Genomic DNA, 22,703 nt, shown 5'->3' with positions numbered 1-22,703 from the left:
ACAATGGAACCAAAACTCGATTTTTGTAGAAAATATTGAACTTGATGTCCTTCTTGTTCCTCCATCAGTTATGGGGATGAAAATGTGTGTAAGTAGGTGTGACAGTAATAGGCACAGTGAATGAGTGTGTTTTGACCAGACTGAATTTGGTGTGTTTTTCCAGTGAAACAAATTCTTCCCAACAAAAGGGTAGGTGTTTTTTTTCCTCATACAGACTCAAGATGATATACCTATAGTGTCATTTCATAGCAACATCTGTCATTCCAATGTGCCGCCACTCTTGCGAAGAGTTCCTCAAGATAATTGCGAAGTGCAGTACCGTAAAACAGCATTTAGTGCAATGAAAATGCAGCCACGGCTGTGACTGTTTACATGCGGTATGCGTACCTGTGGGAGTGTGGCCACAGAGGGGGGTCAGGGGCAAGTAGCAGCTGTAGCCAGCAAAGGGTTAAACAAGGACCACCATATTTTCATGCATCTTCTGCTTCTGACAGATGAAAAATGTCAACTGTCCTGTTTTTATTTTGGAGTTTTTGCACTATTCATCTGGTTCATTAGTGCCTGGGCGCTCTTGGCCCTGACAGCTGCTCGCCCCGTGCTCCCGGCCCCTGAATTTTTCAGGCTAATTTGATTCGGGGCGCCCAGGCGATGGGCAAGATGATTGACTTGCTCCCTGACCCCCGGAGCCCAGCAGCTCCCCTCATTGGTATTCCAGAGGAGTCCACCCCGCACCACGCTGGCCTGCTGTCTGTCTGCGGGGCTTCGGCTACCGGTGCACGGTGGCGAAAGACACACACGTTTACACACTCACATGCACACACAAAAGAGAGGGAAAAAAACGCACACACAGACACCAAAGCTCAGAGGAACATACTTAAACAGAATCTCAACCACCAACATGGTGGTTGCGCTGACACAAATACACCCGACACATAAAAAAAAATGAGCCACACATGCTCAGAAAAACACACACACACACACACACACACACACACACACACACACACACACACACACACACACACACACACACACACACACACACACACACACACACAGATAGATAGATGCTCACAATATAACAACAACAGGAACCGAAGACAACTAAGAAAGACATAACCACATATGGCCACCCAGACAGGAAGACAAAAACAGACTCTTCTAATTCCTACCTTAATACAACCTGACCGTTCTGGCTTGCTACGATACTTCCTTTATTTAGTGGAACTTAATACACTACAGAGTTAACCTCAACTATCTAATCTATTAAAGCGTTTTATTTTATTTTTATTTTTTTTTTGGTAGTAGAAGACCTTTTGCGGCAACACAGCACCCACTGTTGTAGCGTTGAGACTGCAAAGTGAACTTACATTAAGAATTTCTGACATATTTTGACACATCCGAAATTCCCAATGGCACATCAAATCAAGCTGACAAAGCAAAAGCAATCAATAAAAATATAAACAACTGCGATTACAGTTGCTACTATTTCAACAAGTGATTACAGCAATGTGTTTAGATCTACTGTCATTGCGTAAATGGTTTCTATATACTTTTTTTAATAGCATGGAGCACTGTACATAGGTATCAGTGCTATATTGGTTATTGGTCGATATTAGAGTTTTTTTTTATCGTATTGGCAGGGCTCCAGACTAACATTTGAGAGCAGTGGCACTGGTGCCATTAAAGCCGCGTTTCCACCACAGGAACTTTCCCCAGGAACTAGGAACTTTGGGGCGGTACTTTGTGTGTTTCGACCACAGGAACCAGGGTCTAAATGAAGTTCTGGGTCAAAAAAAAGTACTTTTTCAAAGTTCCAGTACTTTCGGGGGTGGGACTTGCACGCTGAACATGCTGATTGGTGTTCATGCAGCATTTTATTTCAACCATCGTTTTTTTAAAGGCTGTTGTGGTGCATGCAGTAAGAGCTGTTTGCTATTCAAATCAACAATGGAGTTTAAAAAAAATACGACCGATGGACTGACGATGAGGTTCAGGCTTTATTAAGCTTATATGCAGAGGACAAAATCCAGCGGGAACTAGAAAGTCGCACGCAGTCCAACATCACCGGAATATCTTCACAGTACTTTAGACCGCTATGGAAACGCAGCTAGCAACAGGTCTGAGGGGAAAAAAGTTCCTGGGACAAATTGTTCCAGGTAATTTTGGTGGCTTAAGTTCTACAGAAGGTGGCGCCAGCAACTGATTTGGAGCTGCTGGGTTTTTTTTTTAAATCATAAATGTTATTTAAACATAGTACTATTGTTTTGGATTAATAACTGCAGTTACTAATAATAGTACATGCTTATTTATTGGAAATTAGACAGTAAAGCACTGAGCTTGAATTGAGATGCAGATCAAATTAACTTATTAACAGTAACATGCAACATTTTTATAGGGAAAAATGTAAATATTCTACTCTTGTTAAATGTACCATACTGAACTGACTGACAGCTTTAGTGATTACAAAAAAGGAGTGCACTTTACTTGCTTTCTGAGTAATTCGGTCGCAATTTGAAGAAGTTTTTGTTTTTCATGAGATTGCTTCTCCATGTCTTTTTTAAAATGTTTGTCTAGAAGTGTTAGTTTTCCTTCATCTTTAAATTTTTAGTTTAACAAATCATCAAATTAAAAATAACATTAAAATTTGATAAGATTTAGAGCTTTAAAAGTGCAGGAAAAAGTGTGAAGCAATTTAAAAAGTACTTGAAAAGTGCTCAAATTTCACTCTCAAAACTTTGCATGAACCCTGAAATGAATAATGTAAAAGCATTCTACTATTTCTGCCACAATACCATGGTTTCAGTAAACATTACTAGGCTACATTAAATCCCATGGTGATTTGTGGAATGGAAAACCTTAACTTGTTCGTTCATGGCACAATGTTCCTCCTGGTCTCCACGTCAGCGGTATTTGATCTGATATCTCTGTTTTAAAGCAGAGAATTCTGCCCTGAATTTGAATGCTTCCCACTAGATCTCGTTGTGATGTTATTAATTCTGCAGCAAATTCAAACACTTTCTTACTGGATCTCCCAGTAAGAATTTTTACATTTATATTCAGATTAAATCAAATCTCAAAATGAATATCCATTTTTCATACCACACATTATCATGTTATGATGGCTTAAATTCACTTGTAACATTTTAAATTATTGATTTCAGTTTTTAGGGTTTTATTTTTTTATTTATTTTGACAAAATAGAATCAAATTTTAATGTCAGCATTCATAGAGAATGTCTCAGTCAAGGAGACCATTGTTTTAATATTGATCTCTGTACTTTGTTGAATTCTTTGCATGCCAATTAAACTCCTAGAGAAGGTCCTGGTTCTCAGGAGCCATGGAAGAGGGCGTTGCGTATGAAAAGAGTCATGTTCAAGTGTGAGAAAACCATCATTATTTCATGTTGCTCATCCTTCTCGCAACCTTCTTTAATGATATATTAATCAAATGGAAGTGCAGGCATAAGGAAGGAACACAATTAAATATGAATCCATATTCTGCGACTTGAAAAGTCCCCGTCTGATGCCACAAACTGACTTGTACAAACGCCTAACCTACACACACGTTGATGTTTAAGCTCTCTGAATTTTCCTCTTGATCAAATGATAAGAGAAAATCACCTCTCCTTTTAGTACCGCGATCACCCCGAGAAGAAAACTTTCAGACACATGTTGTTTGTAAATTTGCTGAATGTGTGTGCAACGCTTCTCAGTTTTATGCATCATTAGCAAAACATGGGCGCGGCTGCTCATCAGAATGTTAAGAGTTCTTCTGAGATGCTGGCGTTCACGTACGCCTCTCTCCCAAAGCGTCTTTAAACATGAGTATTCCGCAGCTGTACACGGTTGGGCCAAATTAATTCACTAAGCTATCAAATTAAAATCTGAGATCAGTGGTGAGAAGACACCAAGGTATACTGGGTAATCTATATTTGAAAAGGATGCGGGAGGGTTTAATTAACGTCTTGATGGCTGTTTACTTTTCAGGTGTGGGATAACACTTCCCCCCCAAAAAAAAAAATCAGCAAAAATACTTTAAAAATTGAATACATAAACTTCCCGAGCTCTGAAAACGAAGTGCTACGCTGCATCCCGCCAAATACGGACTAAGCATTCTTATTTAATGAAAGAATATCATTAGCATTACATATCAAAAATGCAACACTCTTCTTGCACAGTGTGCATGCTAATCTGCTTACTTTTAACGCTCTAAGTCACTTCACTCCAAAGTTCTACTCAAAACACATGGTCGTAAACAAAAATGTGACTTCACAGTTTTAATTGTAAAACCTGGAGCAGGAAAACTGGCCTCGTGTTTTTGCGATGAAGGGAGATGCAATGGTCTCTGCCTCTTATTTATGCCAACATAAATCCGAAACACCTTCGAGAACGGCTATTAAGAAGAGGTTTAAGAGGACTTCAAAAGGCCGAGCCAGACCGTAAGCACAGAGATCCACCAATATGAACTCGGTCTGTCTTTAATAGAGAGTGGAGATGGTGCGAGGCGGAAACGTCGAGGACACCGAGAGGGCCATCTGGATGGCTCGAGACGAACCTTTCATTTTCAGCGTCATAAAACCAAACACCAAAACCAACTGCATGAGTGCTCCAAGGATGGGTTAGGATATCATAGGCTAATACAGCCACAGGAAATGGTCTTGATGGTTGGGGGAAGGTAAATACAGGAGAGGATATATAAAAATTTGTGGTTTGATTCAAGGTGAAATTCGAGTCAACTGAAAGGCAAAATCACTGAACAGTAGTGGTAGGGATTATGATTCAGCTCAGTTAATTAAATTATTTGAATCTTTTCACCAAAAGATTTGGTCACTGCTTTATTCATCCAAAAGATTCATTAAAATAAACTTATTTTATTAAAAATTGCATATAAAAATCTACGAAGGAACTCCAGAAAAAGTATACATAAAAATCACTCAAACTTAAACTAAACTAAAATCAAAAAGAAAACTGAAAAAGTTTAAGATTAAAGCCACTTAAGGTACTTCGGTAACACTGACTGAAGTGAATGAACAATTTGTATCTTACCATTTACAATAAAGTTGAACTAGCCGTGTTACCAGATTTGCATATAAATATTTGTATTGTAAATGCTATTAATTGCAAAATATGATGCTAAAAGTTCAAAATATTCATTCATATCGGCAACAGAGCCAGCTAACTGCTGACCTATTCAGGAAGTAAGTGAAGAGAAGGACTGCAAAAACTTGGTATAACTTGGTTTAATAGTAGTTAGCATCCAGCCTACTAAAAACTTTTATTGGCTACTTTGTTGAACGGCCAAAATATTACCCAACTAAACACCCAAACAGATCCCATGACCCTCAATTCTTCCACCTGCCACAAAACCACACGTTTCCTCCATATTGCAGAGAGCGGTCAATAATGCAGATGGACCGTGGCGTACAGTGCAGTGCTATTGACCGATGTGCCACAGAGAGCATGTGTCCCGTCTGCCGTGAAGGCCATTTGGGAGTCAACTCCAACTCTGGCCTTGTCCTGCACCCCTCCTATTCATCACAGGATGGCCGGCAAGCCACATCAGCTGACCAAATGAGCTCCAACCGAGAGCGCCGGCATCAAACGGAATAGCAGATGCATATGGAGGAATACAATGCACAGATATTGATGATTTTCAATCGAGGCCTCGCAACCTCAACGGCTTCCACCGCCCCCACCCCCGCGAATCCCTCATAACAGATCGACTAAAAGATTCATGCTCTCAGAATAAAGGAATTACAGGCACACATATAGGCCTTTCACACAAAATAGATCAATGGGGATCAATGGAAGATGGCACAAGTCTGCAAATTACCAATTCAACAGTTCAGCACTGCAATGGAGGACTGCAGATAGCTTTCGATTGTCTACCAAGACAATGTTTACACATACACCAAAATAAATTATGAATCTGGACACACAATATATGGGCCTATATGTACAGTACCTGGGTCAATGATATGACAATATCTTTTTGTCCCATCTATTAAATTATTTAAAAAAAAATAAAATAAAATGGGGCTGCCCCCTAATAGTTCACTAAACAGTCAACGAGAAGAGGCTTAGTCGAACAAATTTTAATTTTGGCTTAGAAGAGACTTAGTCGAACAAATTAAGAAAAAAAAAAAAATCTCCACAGGAAGTGGCAAAGTCACGCAGTCCTTAACGGACAGATTGTTAACACGGCTGGGTTTATGTGGTATGTTGGGCAGGAAATCCAAATGTTCGCCTATCACTCGTCAACCTCAAATATGACTTATTTGAAACAAGTAGTAGCCTAAATTTAGCCACGTTACATGGCCGCTCAATCTAGTGAGCCGCTCATTCTTCAAAACGCTTACGGTGTATGTCCTACACTTTTCCTATTCTACTTACGGAACGAACACGCCGCCAGTTTAGTTTTTTCCGCTAGATAAGACCCTTATTCCTCATCTCCCTTTGAAGCTGCACTGAAACTGTAACTTTGACCTTCAACCTTCTGGAGGCCATTGAAGTTCACTATAAGCAGAATAATCCTGGAATGCTTTCATCAAAAACCTTAATTTCTTTTCGACTGAAGAAAGAAAGACATGAACATCTTGGATAACATAGGGGTGAGTAAATTATCAGGAAATTTTAATTTGAAAGTGGACTAATCCTTTAAAATGCTTACTGGTCATACAGATAAGAGTATTACATCATTCGAAACTAACTTTTTTTTTTAACTATTTCATAGCTTATTAACATTTAACATACTTTTTAGATTAGTTCAGGTTGTAAAATGTTGTGATTCAACTCAATTTTAATAATCAATTTATGAAATTGCATAATAAATTAATTAAAAGAATCAGTAGACAATTATTGTTTTTTTTATTGTAAAATATTTCTTAAATTGTTCTTTATGAATGTGTCTGTGTCCCCTGAATGTGTCTGTGAAGTTTCAGCTCAAAATACCCCATGGATTTTTTTTAACTGCCTATTTTGGGGCATCATTAAATATGTGCTGATTCAGGCTGCTTCCCCTTTAAATTGTCGCGATCCCCGCCCCTGAGCTCTCGACTCTATATACATTGCATAAACAAAGTTCACACAGCTAATATAACCTTCAAAATGGATCTTTACAAAGTGTTCGTCATGCATGCTGCATGCATGCATTAGATCATGTGAGTATAGTATTTATTTGGATGTTTACATTTGATTCTGACTGAGTTTGATAGTGCTTCGTGGCTAATGGGCCAACGCTACACTGTTGGAGAGATTTATAAAGAATGAAGTTGTGTTTATGAATTATACAGACTGCAAGTGTTTAAAAATGAAAATAGCGACGGCTCTTGTCTCCATGAATTTACAAATATCACTAAAAGTTATTATTGCTCCATCTGCCATTTTTCGCTATTGTCCTTGCTTGCTTACCTAGTCTGATGATTCAGCTGTGCACAGATCCAGACGTTAATACTGGCTGCCCTTGTCTAATGCCTTGAACATGAGCTGGCATATGCAAATATTGGGCTCGTACATATTAATGATCCCAACTGTTACGTAACAGTCGGTGTTATGTTGAGATTCGCCTGTTCTTTGGAGGTCTTTTAAACAAATGAGATTTACACAAGGAGGAAACAATGGTGTTTGAGACTCATTGTATGTCATTTCCATGTACTGAACTCTTGTTATTCAACTATTCCAAGGTAAATTCAATTTTCAATTCTATGGCACCTTTAAATGCAATATATATGAAATGCAATATAAGAAAATATACAAGTTAATTACATTTTTATGTTTCAATTAGTAAACAGTAAAAAGATGATCAACTGAAAACTTCTTAATAATGAAAAAAAAAAAAAAAAAAAAAAAAAAAAAAAAAAAGACTCCAAGGTTATTGTTAAGAAGAAAAAAAAACAAAAAACCCAGCTTTACAGTAACATCACAGCAATTGCCGACGGGTTTGCCGATCATCAGATCTGTCACTCAAACAGATGTCAATTCATCACCTCCTCACCCCCCTCCAGGTCACATGACCTGCTGGAAGCAGGACAAGATGAAAGTCTTCTTGTACCAGGGGGCGACAGCGCCGATCTGTTCGAGGCCGAGCCCGGACCTGGCTTTAACAGAAGCTTAAGAGATCACAACTGTTCCGCGTTTGCCTTCTCCCTGCACTTGGCTGACCCATGGCCACTGCTAAAGCAGGGCGGACTGATCACACTGATGGGCCTGGTGCATTATGGGAGACTAATTAGTGCCAAGAAACACTGTCTCCAAGCAGCGGTGAACTCAGATGGTTGTTTTTCAGCCCCAGGCACTTTGGGAGGTGTAGCTACTGGTTAGCTTTCCCCCCAAAAAAGAGGCAAAAAGACGAAGTGGAGAAAAAACACACTCAGGGGACTGAAGGGATAGAACGGGTACCGGACTAACAATGTATCTATTTCCACACTGTGCGAGCGTGAACTTGTGCCTGCTTGCGTGTTTATACACCAGTTTTTGGTAGTCAGTGCATCCCGTGGGATCAAGCATCGTGTCATTTACGAATTGCTGCTACCCATTCCAGGTGGCCCCAGTCACCTGGTTACAAGGAAACCAGAGCTGAAAACACAAAATGACCACTTTTGAACAGAGATCGGCAATTTCGCAAGATCTGTTACGCGAGAACTCACACAAGATCTGATGTTTAAAGGGATAGTTCCCATGAAAATTGAAATTATTTCTCATTTACTCAACTTCATGTCATTTCAAAGACTTACTTTAAATGCAAAAGGAGAATTTTTTTTGAATATCCAAGCTGTTTTTTTTTTTTTTTCTTCTTCAAAATAATGAAACTTCCATGGATTCATGGATGCTTCATTGAGAAATGCATTCCTTTTTCAGTTACTTATCAGTAACTTACCAGTTACAGTCTGAAATAGTTTGTCTAATATACATTAGGACAAGTATTTAAAGAATCCTATAAAACATTTGAGTTTATTTATTCTTAATACAACAGAAGCATCAGAGGTACACATCAACCTAGACAGAAGGGCCTTCAAATATTGTCTTGGGCCTTAGAGTCAAAGAGTTGGAGAACCACTGCTATCAAAGCAGTTTTAAAAAAATACTCAATTAATTGTTGATCTAAATGAATTCAAGTATCAAATTATCAAAATTGCCGATATCAAAATATAGTGAATTACTCTTACTGTCCCAAAGATTCACCTCAAGCATTCAGTGATTTAATGGTTTCAAGCTTCAAAATGACAAAAAAGGCACATTAAAGTATCATAAAAAATGGTTCATATGATTCCAAAGCTTTGCATTCTTCTGAACAGACAAAAATCATTTATAAAATTCAGTTATTCACTGAAAAATGTTGATAACCAAATGCACTTCTTGGTGCATTTATGAGAGCAAGAAGTAGCGATGTCTAATGCACAAATGAATCATTCTTAGGCTGATTTGGTTCTCAACTTCAACTCTGAATCATTGACGAAACCTGATCTGGAGGCAAAGATTATTAAATGAAAATAATGTCATTTATTACTCACCCTCATGCCGTTCCACACCCGTAACACCTTCGTTAATCTTCGGAACACAAATTAAGATATTTTTGTTGAAATCCGATGGCTCAGTGAGGCCTGCATAGCCAGCAAAGACATTTCCTCTCTCAAGATCCATTAATGTACTAAAAACATATTTAAATCAGTTCATGTGAGTACAGTGGTTCAATATTAATATTATAAAGCGACGAGAATATTTTTAGTGCACCAAAAAACAAAATAACGACATAGTGATGGCCGATTTCAAAACACTGCTTCATAAAGCAGTGTTTTGAAATGAATATTGCTTTATAATATTAATATTGAACCACTGTACTCACATGAACTGATTTAAATATGTTTTTAGTACATTAATGGATCTTGAGAGAGGAAATGTCATTGCTGGCTATGCAGGCCTCACTGAGCCATCAGATTTCAACAAAAATATCTTAATTTGCGTTCTGAAGATTAACGAAGGTCTTACAGGTGTGGAACGACATGAGGGTGAGTAATAAATGACAGAATTTTCATCTTTGGGTAAACTAACTCTTTAATGAATAACAACTTAAATTTAAGTTTATCATGTGACTTTCGAAGTCTTGAAATGGATGACTTATGTCCACATTCACTTTTATTATATTGAAAAGAGAGGCAAGGATGTTCCTTAGAAATGTACTTTCTTTTCTGAAGAAAGCAATACATGAACAAAATGAGGGTGAGTAAATAATGACAAAACTTTCATTTTTGGGTAAACTGTCCTTTTAAGGTCCAAACATGATGTACATCCCCAAAACACTGGTGACCCCTTGCAACTTCATCTTCAATTTAGACTAAGGGCTGAAGAGAAAACTGCTGCTCTGAGTCTAATGGATCCTGGTCCGCTGTGTCTTCGAGAAACGTATGCTATTAAAGCCCAATCAAAGCAGTCAGTATCATTTCGTAGCAAGAGCGGTGCATGTTATTTAAAACACATGTAAATGTCATTCAAATTTCCTCATCAGCTTGGGAACATACTCCAGGTATCCTACACGGAGACCATTTACCTCAGAGTACAAAACCATATTGTAATTTTCATGACAGACCGCGAGGTGTAGGATTGCGTCTCACAAAAGGAGACGAACAGTGCTGGCAGAAGCTTGGGAAGAGAAAGGGAGATTTAGGGAGGGCTGGGCTGTATAAACGGAGGAAGGGGGAGTGATGGGATGGGTTTCTATACCTTACCTCATAGAGCAGGCAGCCTAGCGACCAGATGTCAGATTTGAAGTTATATCCGTTTTCGTGTATTCGCTCGGGAGACATGTAATATGGGGTGCCCACTGGAACAGAAAAAAGACAGATAGAGACAGACAGACAGAGAGAGAGAGAGAGAGAGAGAGAGAGGGAGAGAGAGTTAGGCTGTCTGGTTTGCTATGCGAGGAGTTCATCCATGGATGCTTCATTGACAAAGGTTTCAGACTGAGGAGTTTTAGATGACTAAAGAGAGGTTACTAACAACAAACTCAGCGATGCATGTGTACAGTGTTGGAGGAAAACACATTTTAACAGTTTGTACAGTTTGGAGTCAATTTTCAAAGAAATTAATACTTTTATTTGGCAATGATGCATTAAACTGACAGTAAAGACATTTACAATGTTATAAAATTAAAATACAAAATAAATGCTTTCTATTATTCATCAAATAATCATGAAAGAAAAATATTAAGTAGTACAACTGCTTTTTAACATTGATAATAATAAGAAATGTTTCTTGAGCAGCAAATCAGCACATACAGTTCTTGATTACCATGATTTCACTAAAAACCCAGCTAAAAAACAGAAACAAAAACACTTCCGGTCAATAATCTTTTTTTGATGTCCGAAAGAATTTCAAAATCTGTTTCAGAATAGTGATGCTACCACTTTTGAACATTTTACTTCTACAAACATTACATTTACACTTATTATTTAGCTTCGATATTTAAAAACAACATCAAAGGAACTGAGCTATTCTGCTATAATATTAAACAGAAATTGCACTCAACACACGCAAATTACTACACTAAAAATGCATTGATTTGGAATGTATGATGTTACAATAATATGAACAAAACCTGTATAATTTGGGAACAGTAGTAGTTTGACGTTCAGATTAGGAGTTGTAGAACAACTTTTACAGATGGTGCCAAGTGCTGTGAATGTTCATGAGTGCATGTAGGTGGTTTAGAGAGCTGGGGGGCAGCTTGCAGACTGCAAGTATGTGTATTGGGGAATGAAAATCTCAGCTTACATTCGAGAAGATTTAAAATCTCTCATTCACCTCTCATTACAAAAGAACCTCAATGATTTACAACAGAAGCCATTCAACACGGCCAAATGAAACTTTAAATCAATCCACAGTGTTTTTTTTCCCTTTCTCCAATCTTGTACTTTGGATTGTCTTTGAAATTCGATAAAACCAAAACAGCCACTGTACCAAAACTGTCTTCAAATGGTTCTACCAGTTCTGCTACAGGGGGAAAAAAAAGAAAAAAAAAAAAAAAAGAAAAAGAAAAAAAAAAAATCAAGGTCCTATCTGATGATTTCACACTGCAGCGCAGGGCTCATGCATGACGGCTAACCACCAACGCATACTGGTTTTGGTCTTGCCTTTTGAATTTATCAAAGAACTTCAAAATGTTTTTTCTTGAAAGTCACTTGTGTATTTTATTTAAAATATAACCAAGAGTGAGTTGGGGATGGGACTATCGGTTTGCTCAACCAATGGAAGACAGCGGAAATGTTTGGGAAACCTGCCAGAGGTAAACACCAATTACGTGCCATGATGTCGCACATGTTGGAAGGCACTGAGAATTGCACCGTGACAGACGTGAGACTGAGCAGAGCGTCAGGTCGCTTAGTCTGTGGCCTTGCAAAGAATTGTGGGTAATTGGCAGTGACTAATAGCCATCAGGCAGAAGAGCGGGACCCAAGAGGCCAGTCAAACTCCCCGTGCTGTACTCCCTGAAGCCGTGACAAGCTCTTTACTGCTCAGTGACTGTGGCCAACCAGCCATCCACCGTGAAAGATTGATGATAGAAAGAGGGGGGAGGGGTAAAAAAGAAAAAAAGAAGTGTGTAAAAAAAAAAAAAAACATTCTGACAAATGCTCGCAGTTTACGAAAGTTTAGCCTTGGCACAAACAGCTCAGATCTGACAAAGCGTTAAGAAGTCTCAGGTGGTGAGAACAAGAGCCAAAGCGAAACGTCTAGACACCGAACAGTGTCAGGATGGTTGGACACATAGTGGGGCTGAGGTTGAAACACTTGCTGAGAAAAACGAAGTAAAAACGTGGCCCTGCCCTCCTACCGTCTCGCCCTATGATGCAATCAGTGTGTCAACCCGACCTATACGTTAAAAGCATTTTCTTTTATAAAAGTAGAGGAAAGTGAAACAGATGACCTTTGAGAAATTCCAAATGGCATCAGTGGGATCTGACTGATGAATATTATTGATTTCAATAGTCATAAATTCATTATTAGACATAGGGATGATTTATGTTTTTAAAGATTAACCAAGTAAATGTTAGATGACAGCAAAGATAATCTAAATATAAAAATAGGCAAAATGAGCATGTACAATTAAAGAATAAAAAAAAAAAAATCCTTTATTGGGAATATTGTTCCATAACCAATAGGATAGAAATATATTGTGTTTCCCTAAATATATCTGTGAAGCCAAAGAGAATTTCTGCATCACTAGAGGCATTAAAAAGAATTGCAAAAGAAGAAAGATTACAAATGTTTTGAAATTGGTTTCCAAACAATACTCCACCCATCTGCCACTGGTCAAACAAACAGATAGTCCCGCCCCCAAATGCATGCTATTGGTCGAGCCAGTGTTGCTATATTGGGCTGCTCAGGAAAAAAAAAAAAAAAAAAAAAAAAAAAAACAGGGCAACATTTTTAAAACATCAACTTGTTTTGAAACTTTTTGCAGGAATGAAAACTCTAAACTACTTAAAGATGTTTAACTTTTAAAAAATTTTTGAGGTGTGAAAAAGTAACCTGGAGCATAGAAATTTGCACCATTTCAATAGAGTGCCTCGACATCCATCATTAGAAACTTGAAAAGGATCTTCTTTAATGTTAATAGTTTCATAAAAGCCTGGTGCTATAGAGCAACTACTCAAATTAAGAGTGCATTATTTATGCAAATAAATCGTAAGTCGCATGGGGACTCATTCCCATTATTATGAATTATGATATTACAGTGCATTCTTTGAGTATTGGGCCGATATCCTTTTTTTGTACGGCAAACAAAACAAAAAACAAACAAAAAAATGAAAGAAGAGATTACCACAGACTCTCAACGGTACGCTAATTACACAGAAATCCGCAAACATGCTTAATTACAAAAAAAGAAGTGTAAACTGTGCGAAGTGAGGGATTAAAAGAAAAATCTGTTTGGTCCAGTTAACTTCTCAGACCTCCGAGCCGGAACAGATTTCCCTGTCATCCCAAAACCCTCAGATGAGATGCTAGCATGTAATTAACGTCCTTTCTGCGTTAACTGCGGAATATGAGGGTTCAGGATTAGCTTGCTTTTCCTTATTTTAATTATCCATTATATTGTTATTTCTCTCCTCGACTTTCTTTTGTTTCCGATCTCCCCTTAAAAAGCCCTCAATTCAGCTCACCACCCTGCTTAATTTAAAGGCTAGGAAGCCTCTGGCAGGAAACGTAAAGAAGAGCTATCTTTCCTTTCTTTCAGTCTTCCGCTTTGTTTGTATCTGTGGGCTGCAGTGCCACTCGGAGACGGAGTTAAAAGGCTAGGGCTCGGCTTCTTAAGAGAAGAATTGACAGCCGTGGAACGGCACTTCCCGGACCTCCATCCAACGTGCATCCCAGAGTTCTACCGTGGTGGTTTGTCTCATTACAGGCTGAACTGTCAACCCCCAAACCGTACCGAAGCAACCCTGCACCCTCCACCCTAAACCGCCCCCATGCAGGGAGAGAAACGAAGAGGGGGAGAGGTGGAGCGATTGCGAGGAGCGAGAGAGAACGGGAGTGGGAAGCTTTGGTCTGCCCGCCCTGAGGGAGACACAGATCGAAGGTCTCTTTGCCCATGGGTGAATTTAACCTGCCATGTAGACACTCATGAATTTCATACCCTGCTACGGCTCAACCTTCAGCCTTCGTATGGAGAGCCTGAGCCTACGGGACAGGTGACAGAGAACCGCAGGAGACTCTTTCTCTCTCTCTCGCGCACACACACACACACGTGTGCTGTACCTACCTGGGCGTCTTTATGCTCGTTTGTACATTCCTACTGTCAATACTAAAGCATCCCGAGAGAAGAATTCCAGGCGCTCGGATAAATAAATAAGTAGGTAGGGAGGTAGCTAGGTAGATAACTCTACAAAAGACAAGTGCAACTGCGGTGGTATGATACACCAATGCATTAACGGTTATAAATCATGTTGGGGTCCTAAAAAAGCCTTGTTAGGGATCCCTAACATGGCAGTCTGTAAATGATATCGTGTGGCACTGGCCCCAGGAGCAGGTGCGAATGGATGATGTGGTCGTCCGGATCCACCGGTTCCCAGGTGACGCAGGCGCCATTAAGACATGATTAAGGACAGCCCTGATTAAGCCCTTGCGGAGATTGTAGCTCATCCTGAGGAGCCAAACATCTGAATGAGGGAGCGAAGCACCCTGTAGAGGGCGCTGTGAGTTCAGGTTTTCAGGATGCATGCGTGTTGTTTTCAGTAAAGGTGAATGCTGGAAGTATGCAATGTAAGACACGCTGCGAACTTGAGGTTATTTCTAGACACTTGCAAAACATCTTCAGTGTTTTTTCTTGTTTGCACCAACATCATACTCATCATCACGCTGACATAAAGCATAATTTTATACTCCTACACACAGATTCATAGTTTACCTATACATAATGCATTTATATGACATTTATATTCCGTTTCATATTGTAGTTTGTGAATACAAGACAATAGATAGTTAAATCTATTCTGGTGTGCTAATTGTGTTGTGTTTACTGTAACCTGTCAGCAATAACCTAATAATTATAAATGCAGAAATAGAAGTCCAATAAGCTTAATTAGATCAAAATTATGATCATATTAATATTCCAAGTATATTTGTGCCAAAACTCACTAGCATAACACTGAAGCGTCTCCATATTTTGGTCCCTAGTTATGGTTTGGGTTCTCCATTATTTTATAATATTTGTCTAAACAAATTAAAAATAAATCACAGAACTAAAACTTTTTAAAGACTATATTTAACAGTGTCATTACATTAAATAAATAAATATAATTGACTTAATTATATTAATATGATCTAAGATACTTTATACTAAAAATCAGCATAAAGTCTGACCTTGACGGTGAAAAAAAAGGCTTTTTTTTAGCAATACGAACATCTGTAAAGCTGAAGACAAGCTGTTAACAAATTTGTATACTCTTGAAATGAGATTTTAAACAACAGGTCATCTCAAATATAAACCTGCACCTCCTCGGGCAACTTTTCGGCCAAAAGTTGCTCTGTCACCATAGGGTGCCCTGGCCTAGCATCGTTAGGGATTCAAGACCCTGTACTCATCCAGACATCATATGTGTGGAGCGCGGTCAAAGAGGTCAAGGCAACAGGAAAGGCCAACTTCTCAATGAAATGGATACAGCCACTGGCACGCTTTGCTCTCAACTGGCCCCAGGGGCCGTCGGAAAGGCGCTTTTTTATAACAGACACATGGTTCTGTTCGCAGCCAGTACTAATGAAACACATCCGGGCCCTACTGAGTAATTAAAGGTCCTTTCAGCTGCATTCAATCCTTATTTCTTCCATTTTCCACAAAGGACAGAAAGACACAAACAAGGAGGTTGGAGGGAGGAGCACTTACCTAGAGAATGAGCTGCGGTTGTTTTGGAACTGAAGAAGCGCCCCAAGCCCAGATCGCCCAGTTTCACCACTCCAGTGGCTGTGATGAAGACATTAGCAGGTTTAATGTCTGTGGAGGGAGTAAATGAGAGTTTCAGTGACTGATCATCATGAATCTGTGGCCTTTCTCATTTTCAGCACTTTTTTTGAAGGGGTGGAGGGAATAAAAGGGTTAGTTCACCCAAAAATTAAAATTCTGTCATTAATTACTCGCTCTCATGTCGTTCCAAACCTGTAAGACTTTCGTTCATCTTCAGAACACAAATGAAGATCTTTTTGATGAAATCTGAGAGATTTCTGTCCCTCCATTGACAGCTACACAACTACCACTTCAACGTTTCAAAAAGTTCATAAAGAGATCGTAAAACTAATCCATATGAATTGAGCGGTTTAGTCCAAATTTTCTAAAGAGACCTGATCGCTTTATATGATGAACGGACTTAATTTAGGCTTTTATTCACACATAAACATTGATCAGCAAACATAAACAGAAGCTCAAAAGTGCTGCGTAACACACGAGAATGAACCTCATTGGTTCTCGCACGTAAAGCGAACATGCATGAGCTTTCGTTTACCTGATGTGCGAGTTGTTGAAAAACTGTTTTTCATATAAAGCAAAAAATTTGGACTAAACCACTCAATTGATATGGATTCGATCTCTTTATGAACTTTTTTTGAAGCTTCAGTTGCTTAGCTGTTAATGGAGGGACAGAAAGCTCTCAGATCTCATCAAAAAGATCTTCATTTGTGTTCCGAAGATTAACGGAAATCCTACTTGGTTTGTAACAACATGAGGGTGAGTAATTAATGACATAATTTTCATTTTTGGGTGAACTATCCCTTTAACTATTATCCATTTTTAATGTAAATATTTTCTTTTTCATTTTGTTTGTTGTCTTCATTTTTTTGTTCAATACAATTTTCTTTCATTAAAAAAAGAACTTGCACCAAGCTAAAAATTATACAGATTTGAAGTAAATAACTAAATAAGAAAGATTGGATTACAATTGTCAATACATTCTTACTAATGCTTCAGGGAGTCTTTTTTGCAGTTTCAATAACCTCATAGCTAGACATAACATTATCACTTCAAATCAGCAAATCAATGTGCAACAGCAAAGTAGAACATTATAAATAAGCAAACATTTAGGTTTTCAAGGCATAAAAATGGATGATCAATAATTATAAAAGTTTCAGTGGCAACACAGCACTTTTTCCATCAACTCCTTATTTTTGAGCCCTAAATGACATGTAACTGTGAATGACAAGTATTCAAATTCAAAGCATCACGGAGGAGCAGATTGTGTGTGAACCTGTTGATCAGATTGAACAGAGCGACACCAGTAGGACAGAAAAGAAAAAAAAAAAAACACTCAGATCCACAAAGCAAACAAAACAGCCTATATAAATGTTAGGAAACGTTTAAGAAAGGTTAACGGAAAGGTTACCATTAGCAAGGTATTACGCATCTCCCTGACTCAAATGACTTTCAAGAGACCACGACGGTGCAGGAAGCATGTGCTCGTGTTTGATGTCAGACACCTCTGGACATGAACTTTTCCAACAGTAACATATACATACAGGCCAGGTGCTTAAGAAGAACAAGCTCTGAACTGACTGCCAGTGTTGTGAAAACCCCCACCGCTGGAGTTTACAATCAACAAGGGAAACAATCTGAATGAAACCCATGGCCTGCTGTAACCTTTACCGATACACACACTCACACAGGTCTAGTATGTTACAATACTTCGACAAAAGTTGCATAAATACATGGGAACTGGGGAAGACTGTCTCGGGTCGCCACGGACAGTTGCGTCATCTTGCTTGTTTTCAAATGGCAAGAGGATGATGCAATGCGCTCGGCAGTGTGTCTGGTCAAGCTTGTGCATAGCAAAGACCTGAGAGTCTCGTCTCAAAGCTGATGAGAAGCAGATGAGAAGTGGAACAAGTTTTTTCTTCATAATATGCAATAAAACACAAGGATGATGTAGTGGGGTGCCAATGATGTCCCAATTAGTGATAGGTCAAGATGGTCGACTAGTCATCTAACAACTGAATATTTGATTAATAGTTTGACTAGTTTATATTTGTATTTTCTTTTTCTTCTTTTTTTTGGTACTCTGTCTAGCTGTTTTGAACACAAGAATGCATCTTTAGAAGTCTGCCTAATTGGAGACAGATAAACCTAAAACAAGTCCAATTAAATGAGACTTCCTTAAAGTCACCATGAAATCAAAAATGACAATTCTTGTTTTGTTTTTTTTTGTTTTTATGGAACATTGCAGTATTTATTGATTTATCTGTGCACATCATTATTTTTAATCAAAATAACTTCCCTCACTCTTGCAGCGACATCTCTTCTCTTCACTGATGATGTGTTTACTGGCAAGAGGGCGGGATCAACTTGTCACTCACATGAGATCGACCAATAGCAAACCGCATCAAGCCAACCATCCAATCAATTCCTGATGGACAAAATCAAGTCCCGTCCTACATTTGTTTCTTTCTTTCTTTTCATTTATAACAATATATTTAGTATTATATTATCTTTGCATCAAATTACAAAAAAACTAGTTAACGCTGCTGTGAGGGTGTTTCTAATACAGTGGCTATGGGAGTGACGATAAAAATGGCATCTTTCTCTCTTCTGACTGCCGTTATCAATCGCTCTCTATTTTTTCCCTACTTATGAAAGTTGTGAAAACACTGTTGTGGAGTTTTTCTTTTGCTATTTGAGCAAATGGAAACACAAAAAATATATATTTAAATGTATTCTCTCATATAGAATTTTACCCAACTGTGACGACTTCCGCTTCTGAGAAACCCGGAAATGTGAAAAGGATCTCATTCGCAACTTCCGTTTCATGCTGATTTTATTTTGACTAGTCAACTAGTTATTCAGACAACACATCAACGACTAGTCAAAATAGTTTTGCTCCTCCGCAAGCACATAAACGTGTCTACATATCAAAATCTATCAAGTCTTTAGAAACTTTAGCAAATCAGTCCTTCCTAATTAACAAAAGTCTAAGTTTGTGGCAGTCAGCCAATAATAACGTAAGCTATTTACATACATAATTCTTAAAAGGTACAGAAGCAGTTTTTTTTTTACTCTAAAGGTAGGGTCACATTTACTGTTGTTCATCAAATTTTAGCGGGCAAAATCAAAGAGTAATTTACTAGGAATCCATGCAATTTTGCTTGAGATGTCGAAGACTTCCCCAAGCATATTTTGCAGTGGGTTCAAGTTGGTCTGTCAAATTTGTGTGCTTCATACGTAGCTACACTACTGACAATAGAAAAATCGACTTTTTTGGTCAACAATGTCTTTAAAATGTACAAAATACAATAAAATGTCACCGAAGTGTAGAATATGTGCCCTCAAAAGTCTGTTTCAACGTGTACGTCACTAGAGTTGTGCGTGTACCTCTGTGCATGACACGGCGGGAGTGCATGTGCTCCAGTGCACTACACAGCTGAACAAAGTACTTCCATACTGTCTTCTCGGGAATCAGCCGCCTTTGTTTCTTGAAATGCTGCAGGCAAACAAATAAATAAATATGTTGGCGGCACAGACTTTTCAAAAAATCATGCAATCTTCGTTAACCAACAATCAATCAACATTTCATTTTCATTTTAATCAACATTTTATTTTATATCTTTAGCAGTCAAAAAGCTCAACTGACTACTTGGAACATACAGTTTAAGGAAATTAAGATGTCTTAAGATGTAAAGTGTCCCAAAAGCTCAGCATGGACTCCTGGAAGGTTTAAAGCAGTGACCGTGAATGTGAAGGGCTCTGGGTTTGCCTATAATCTGATGCAGGCTCTAGATTGAAACCCCTCAATAAACTTTCCTTCCCTTTTCATTTGAAGCAACTGCAATGGAAAACATCTGAAGTTTGTGAGTACAGCAGGAGCCTCATGGGGAAACAAACATTTGGGGAGACTTTCAAGATGCACACATGCTTAGGAAGATTACGGCATACAAGCACTAAAAATGTCTCCATCAATCTGACAGAATGCAATTAGATAATGCCAACATGATCTTTACATTATGGATGCACAATATATTTTGAACATTTCTTTTTGCTGACATTTGTGATTTTAATCGGTCGATACTGAATATTAATTAGTTGATATTGTATGTTTAAACTAAGGATGCTCAAGACAAGTTTGCTGTACTCCAGCACTTATCCTAAACAGATAGTGATGGTAATAGTTTATGGTATAAGCCTTTAAGAGGACTATTTCTATTTTCCCTTTAAGAGCAGGTCACTTTATTAATTTTACTTTAAAATAAACGGTAAACATGTTACTTATCCATCTATCATCCATCTTTTGTCAAGCTTCAACTTTCTGTACAGTTCAAAAGTTTGGGGTCGGTAAAATTTTTAAAAATTGCATTTATTTGATAAAAAACAAAACAAAAAACAAACAAACAAAAAAAACAGTAATATTGAGAAAACCTATTACAATTTAAAATAACTGTTTGATATCTGAATATATTTAAAATGTCATTTATTCATGTGATGCAAAGCTGAATTTTTTAGCATCATTACTTCAGTCTTCAGTATCACATGATCCTTCAGAAATCAGTCTGAAGGACCTGAGAAATCAGTCTGAAGGATCTGCTGGATTAGCATAAGGATTTGCTGCTCAAGAAACATTTCTTATTATTATCAATGTTGAAAACAGTTGTACTGCTTACTATTTTTGTGGAAACTAACACTTTTTTTTTTTTTTTTTTTTTTTTTTTTTTTTTTTCCCCCTCAGGATTCTTTGTTGAATAGAAAGTTAAAAAGAACAGCAATTATTTGATATAAAAATCTTTTGTAACATGTCTTTACAATTTTTGTCAGTGTACAGTGTCGTTATTGTCACAGATACTTCACCACATGTAGAATGCATATATACTGTAAACAGATCATGTGTGAAACGGGCATGAAAGTACTGGTTAAATAAATAAATAAATAAACGTAATGTGTATATACGCCTAACTCTTTCCCTGCCAGCATTTTTTATCATTTTCACAAAAACTTCATAGTCCCCACATGTAATATATCAAAAGAAAGAACAGGCCTCTGCTTTTAAAAAAAAAGAAAAAAAAAAGCATTTTATTCTAGCTTCATGCATTTTTTTTTGAATGTGGTTAAGTTGCATTAAAAAAAAGCAACATTTTGATCAAAGAGCAGAGAAAAATTATGTTTTTGTCAAAGACTACATCCGGATCAAATTCAGAATGATGATCAAAACATATACTGAGTACATAGAGTCCATCAACACCCCCAAAACTCAGACAGTCCTATACCTCTTTGAGGATTCGACATTTCTTTAGGCAGTTTTAAGTGCTGCTTGATGATCACGATAGCTTACATGTGCATAAGCAATGCTTCTATCACTTGTTTCTATTGCTTCATCGCGTGTGTTTTGATCCGGAGATTCTATAATATTTCAGAAGATGCGTAATAGTGGCCCCTACTGTATAACAGTGAAAACATGGATTGCAGGAAAATTCAGTTTGAAGAGCAAGGAAGCGCTGCATAAGAGAATTCAGTCAATGGCGGGGAAAGAGTTAAATGAACTAAAACCATATGAAACTATTAATTTTAGTTTCAGCACTGATAATGTGACTTGATTTTCAATCTAGTTTTATATTTTTAGAACAACCGTCTAATGAATCATTCAATCAATCAACCAATTTGTGAACCAAAGCAACCGATTAATTTAAAAGTACAAACTCAAAGAAATAATTTGCTCATAAATCAAATCCAATATCCAACGAAGGGTTTTAAAATTATGTAATTCCCTGATGATTTTTCATTACTGCTTTAAAAGTAACAAAGAATGTTTTACAAAAGAATCAAACTCCAACTCTTTAACATGTTATGAAATCAGGAGATATCTGTTAAATCACATATTTGTACTGACCAATCATCTCTTGACAATCTTTGTATATATAATATTTAATCTCTTTAAAAGATTTCAAGGGTGTTTGGTATTGGTTTTACCAGTTTCACATCAAAGTGCAACGTTTGTTTTAATAAAACAGATGTTTAAGTCTCGCCGACAATTCTGAACAGTACTTAAACCGCTAGCTTTTTTTTAATCATTCTAAAACAGTGAGTGTGATACGGCATCAAATGATCCTCTTTAGAATTCTGCAAAGATTCAAAGCTTTTAGTACGGTGTCATCCAGTGCGGTCGGTTTAGTCTGGATGAGGTCCGCGAGTGCATGACCTCGCTTCAAAGCAGAAACCAATCTGACGTTACGTTATTAATTAAGACAGAA

General features: G+C 37.8%; 1 protein-coding gene across 2 annotated transcripts in view; it reads right to left on the bottom strand.

The window, feature by feature from the left end:
• The window catches only part of nek7 (NIMA-related kinase 7), an 80,267-nt gene that overhangs the window by 10,976 nt on the left and 46,588 nt on the right, over nt 1–22,703 (bottom strand). The window contains exons 6-9 of one of the 2 annotated variants that reach the window (XM_048182907.1): nt 19,840–19,948; nt 16,375–16,482; nt 10,724–10,818; nt 10,018–10,637 (exon numbers count right to left, since the gene is read on the bottom strand). In XM_048182907.1, coding sequence (XP_048038864.1) covers nt 10,542–10,637; nt 10,724–10,818; nt 16,375–16,482; nt 19,840–19,948 — 408 coding nt within the window. In that variant the 3' untranslated portion in view covers nt 10,018–10,541. Of the gene's footprint in view, nt 1–10,017; nt 10,638–10,723; nt 10,819–16,374; nt 16,483–19,839; nt 19,949–22,703 lie in introns of those variants that run through there. The other variant, XM_048182906.1, reaches the window with a different exon arrangement.

The sequence above is a fragment of the Megalobrama amblycephala genome, linkage group LG2 (genome assembly GCF_018812025.1).
Source record: "Megalobrama amblycephala isolate DHTTF-2021 linkage group LG2, ASM1881202v1, whole genome shotgun sequence".
NCBI classification, from domain to species: domain Eukaryota; kingdom Metazoa; phylum Chordata; class Actinopteri; order Cypriniformes; family Xenocyprididae; genus Megalobrama; species Megalobrama amblycephala.
Note: the sequence above shows the minus strand (reverse complement) of the source record. Positions and strands in the feature narration are given on the sequence as shown.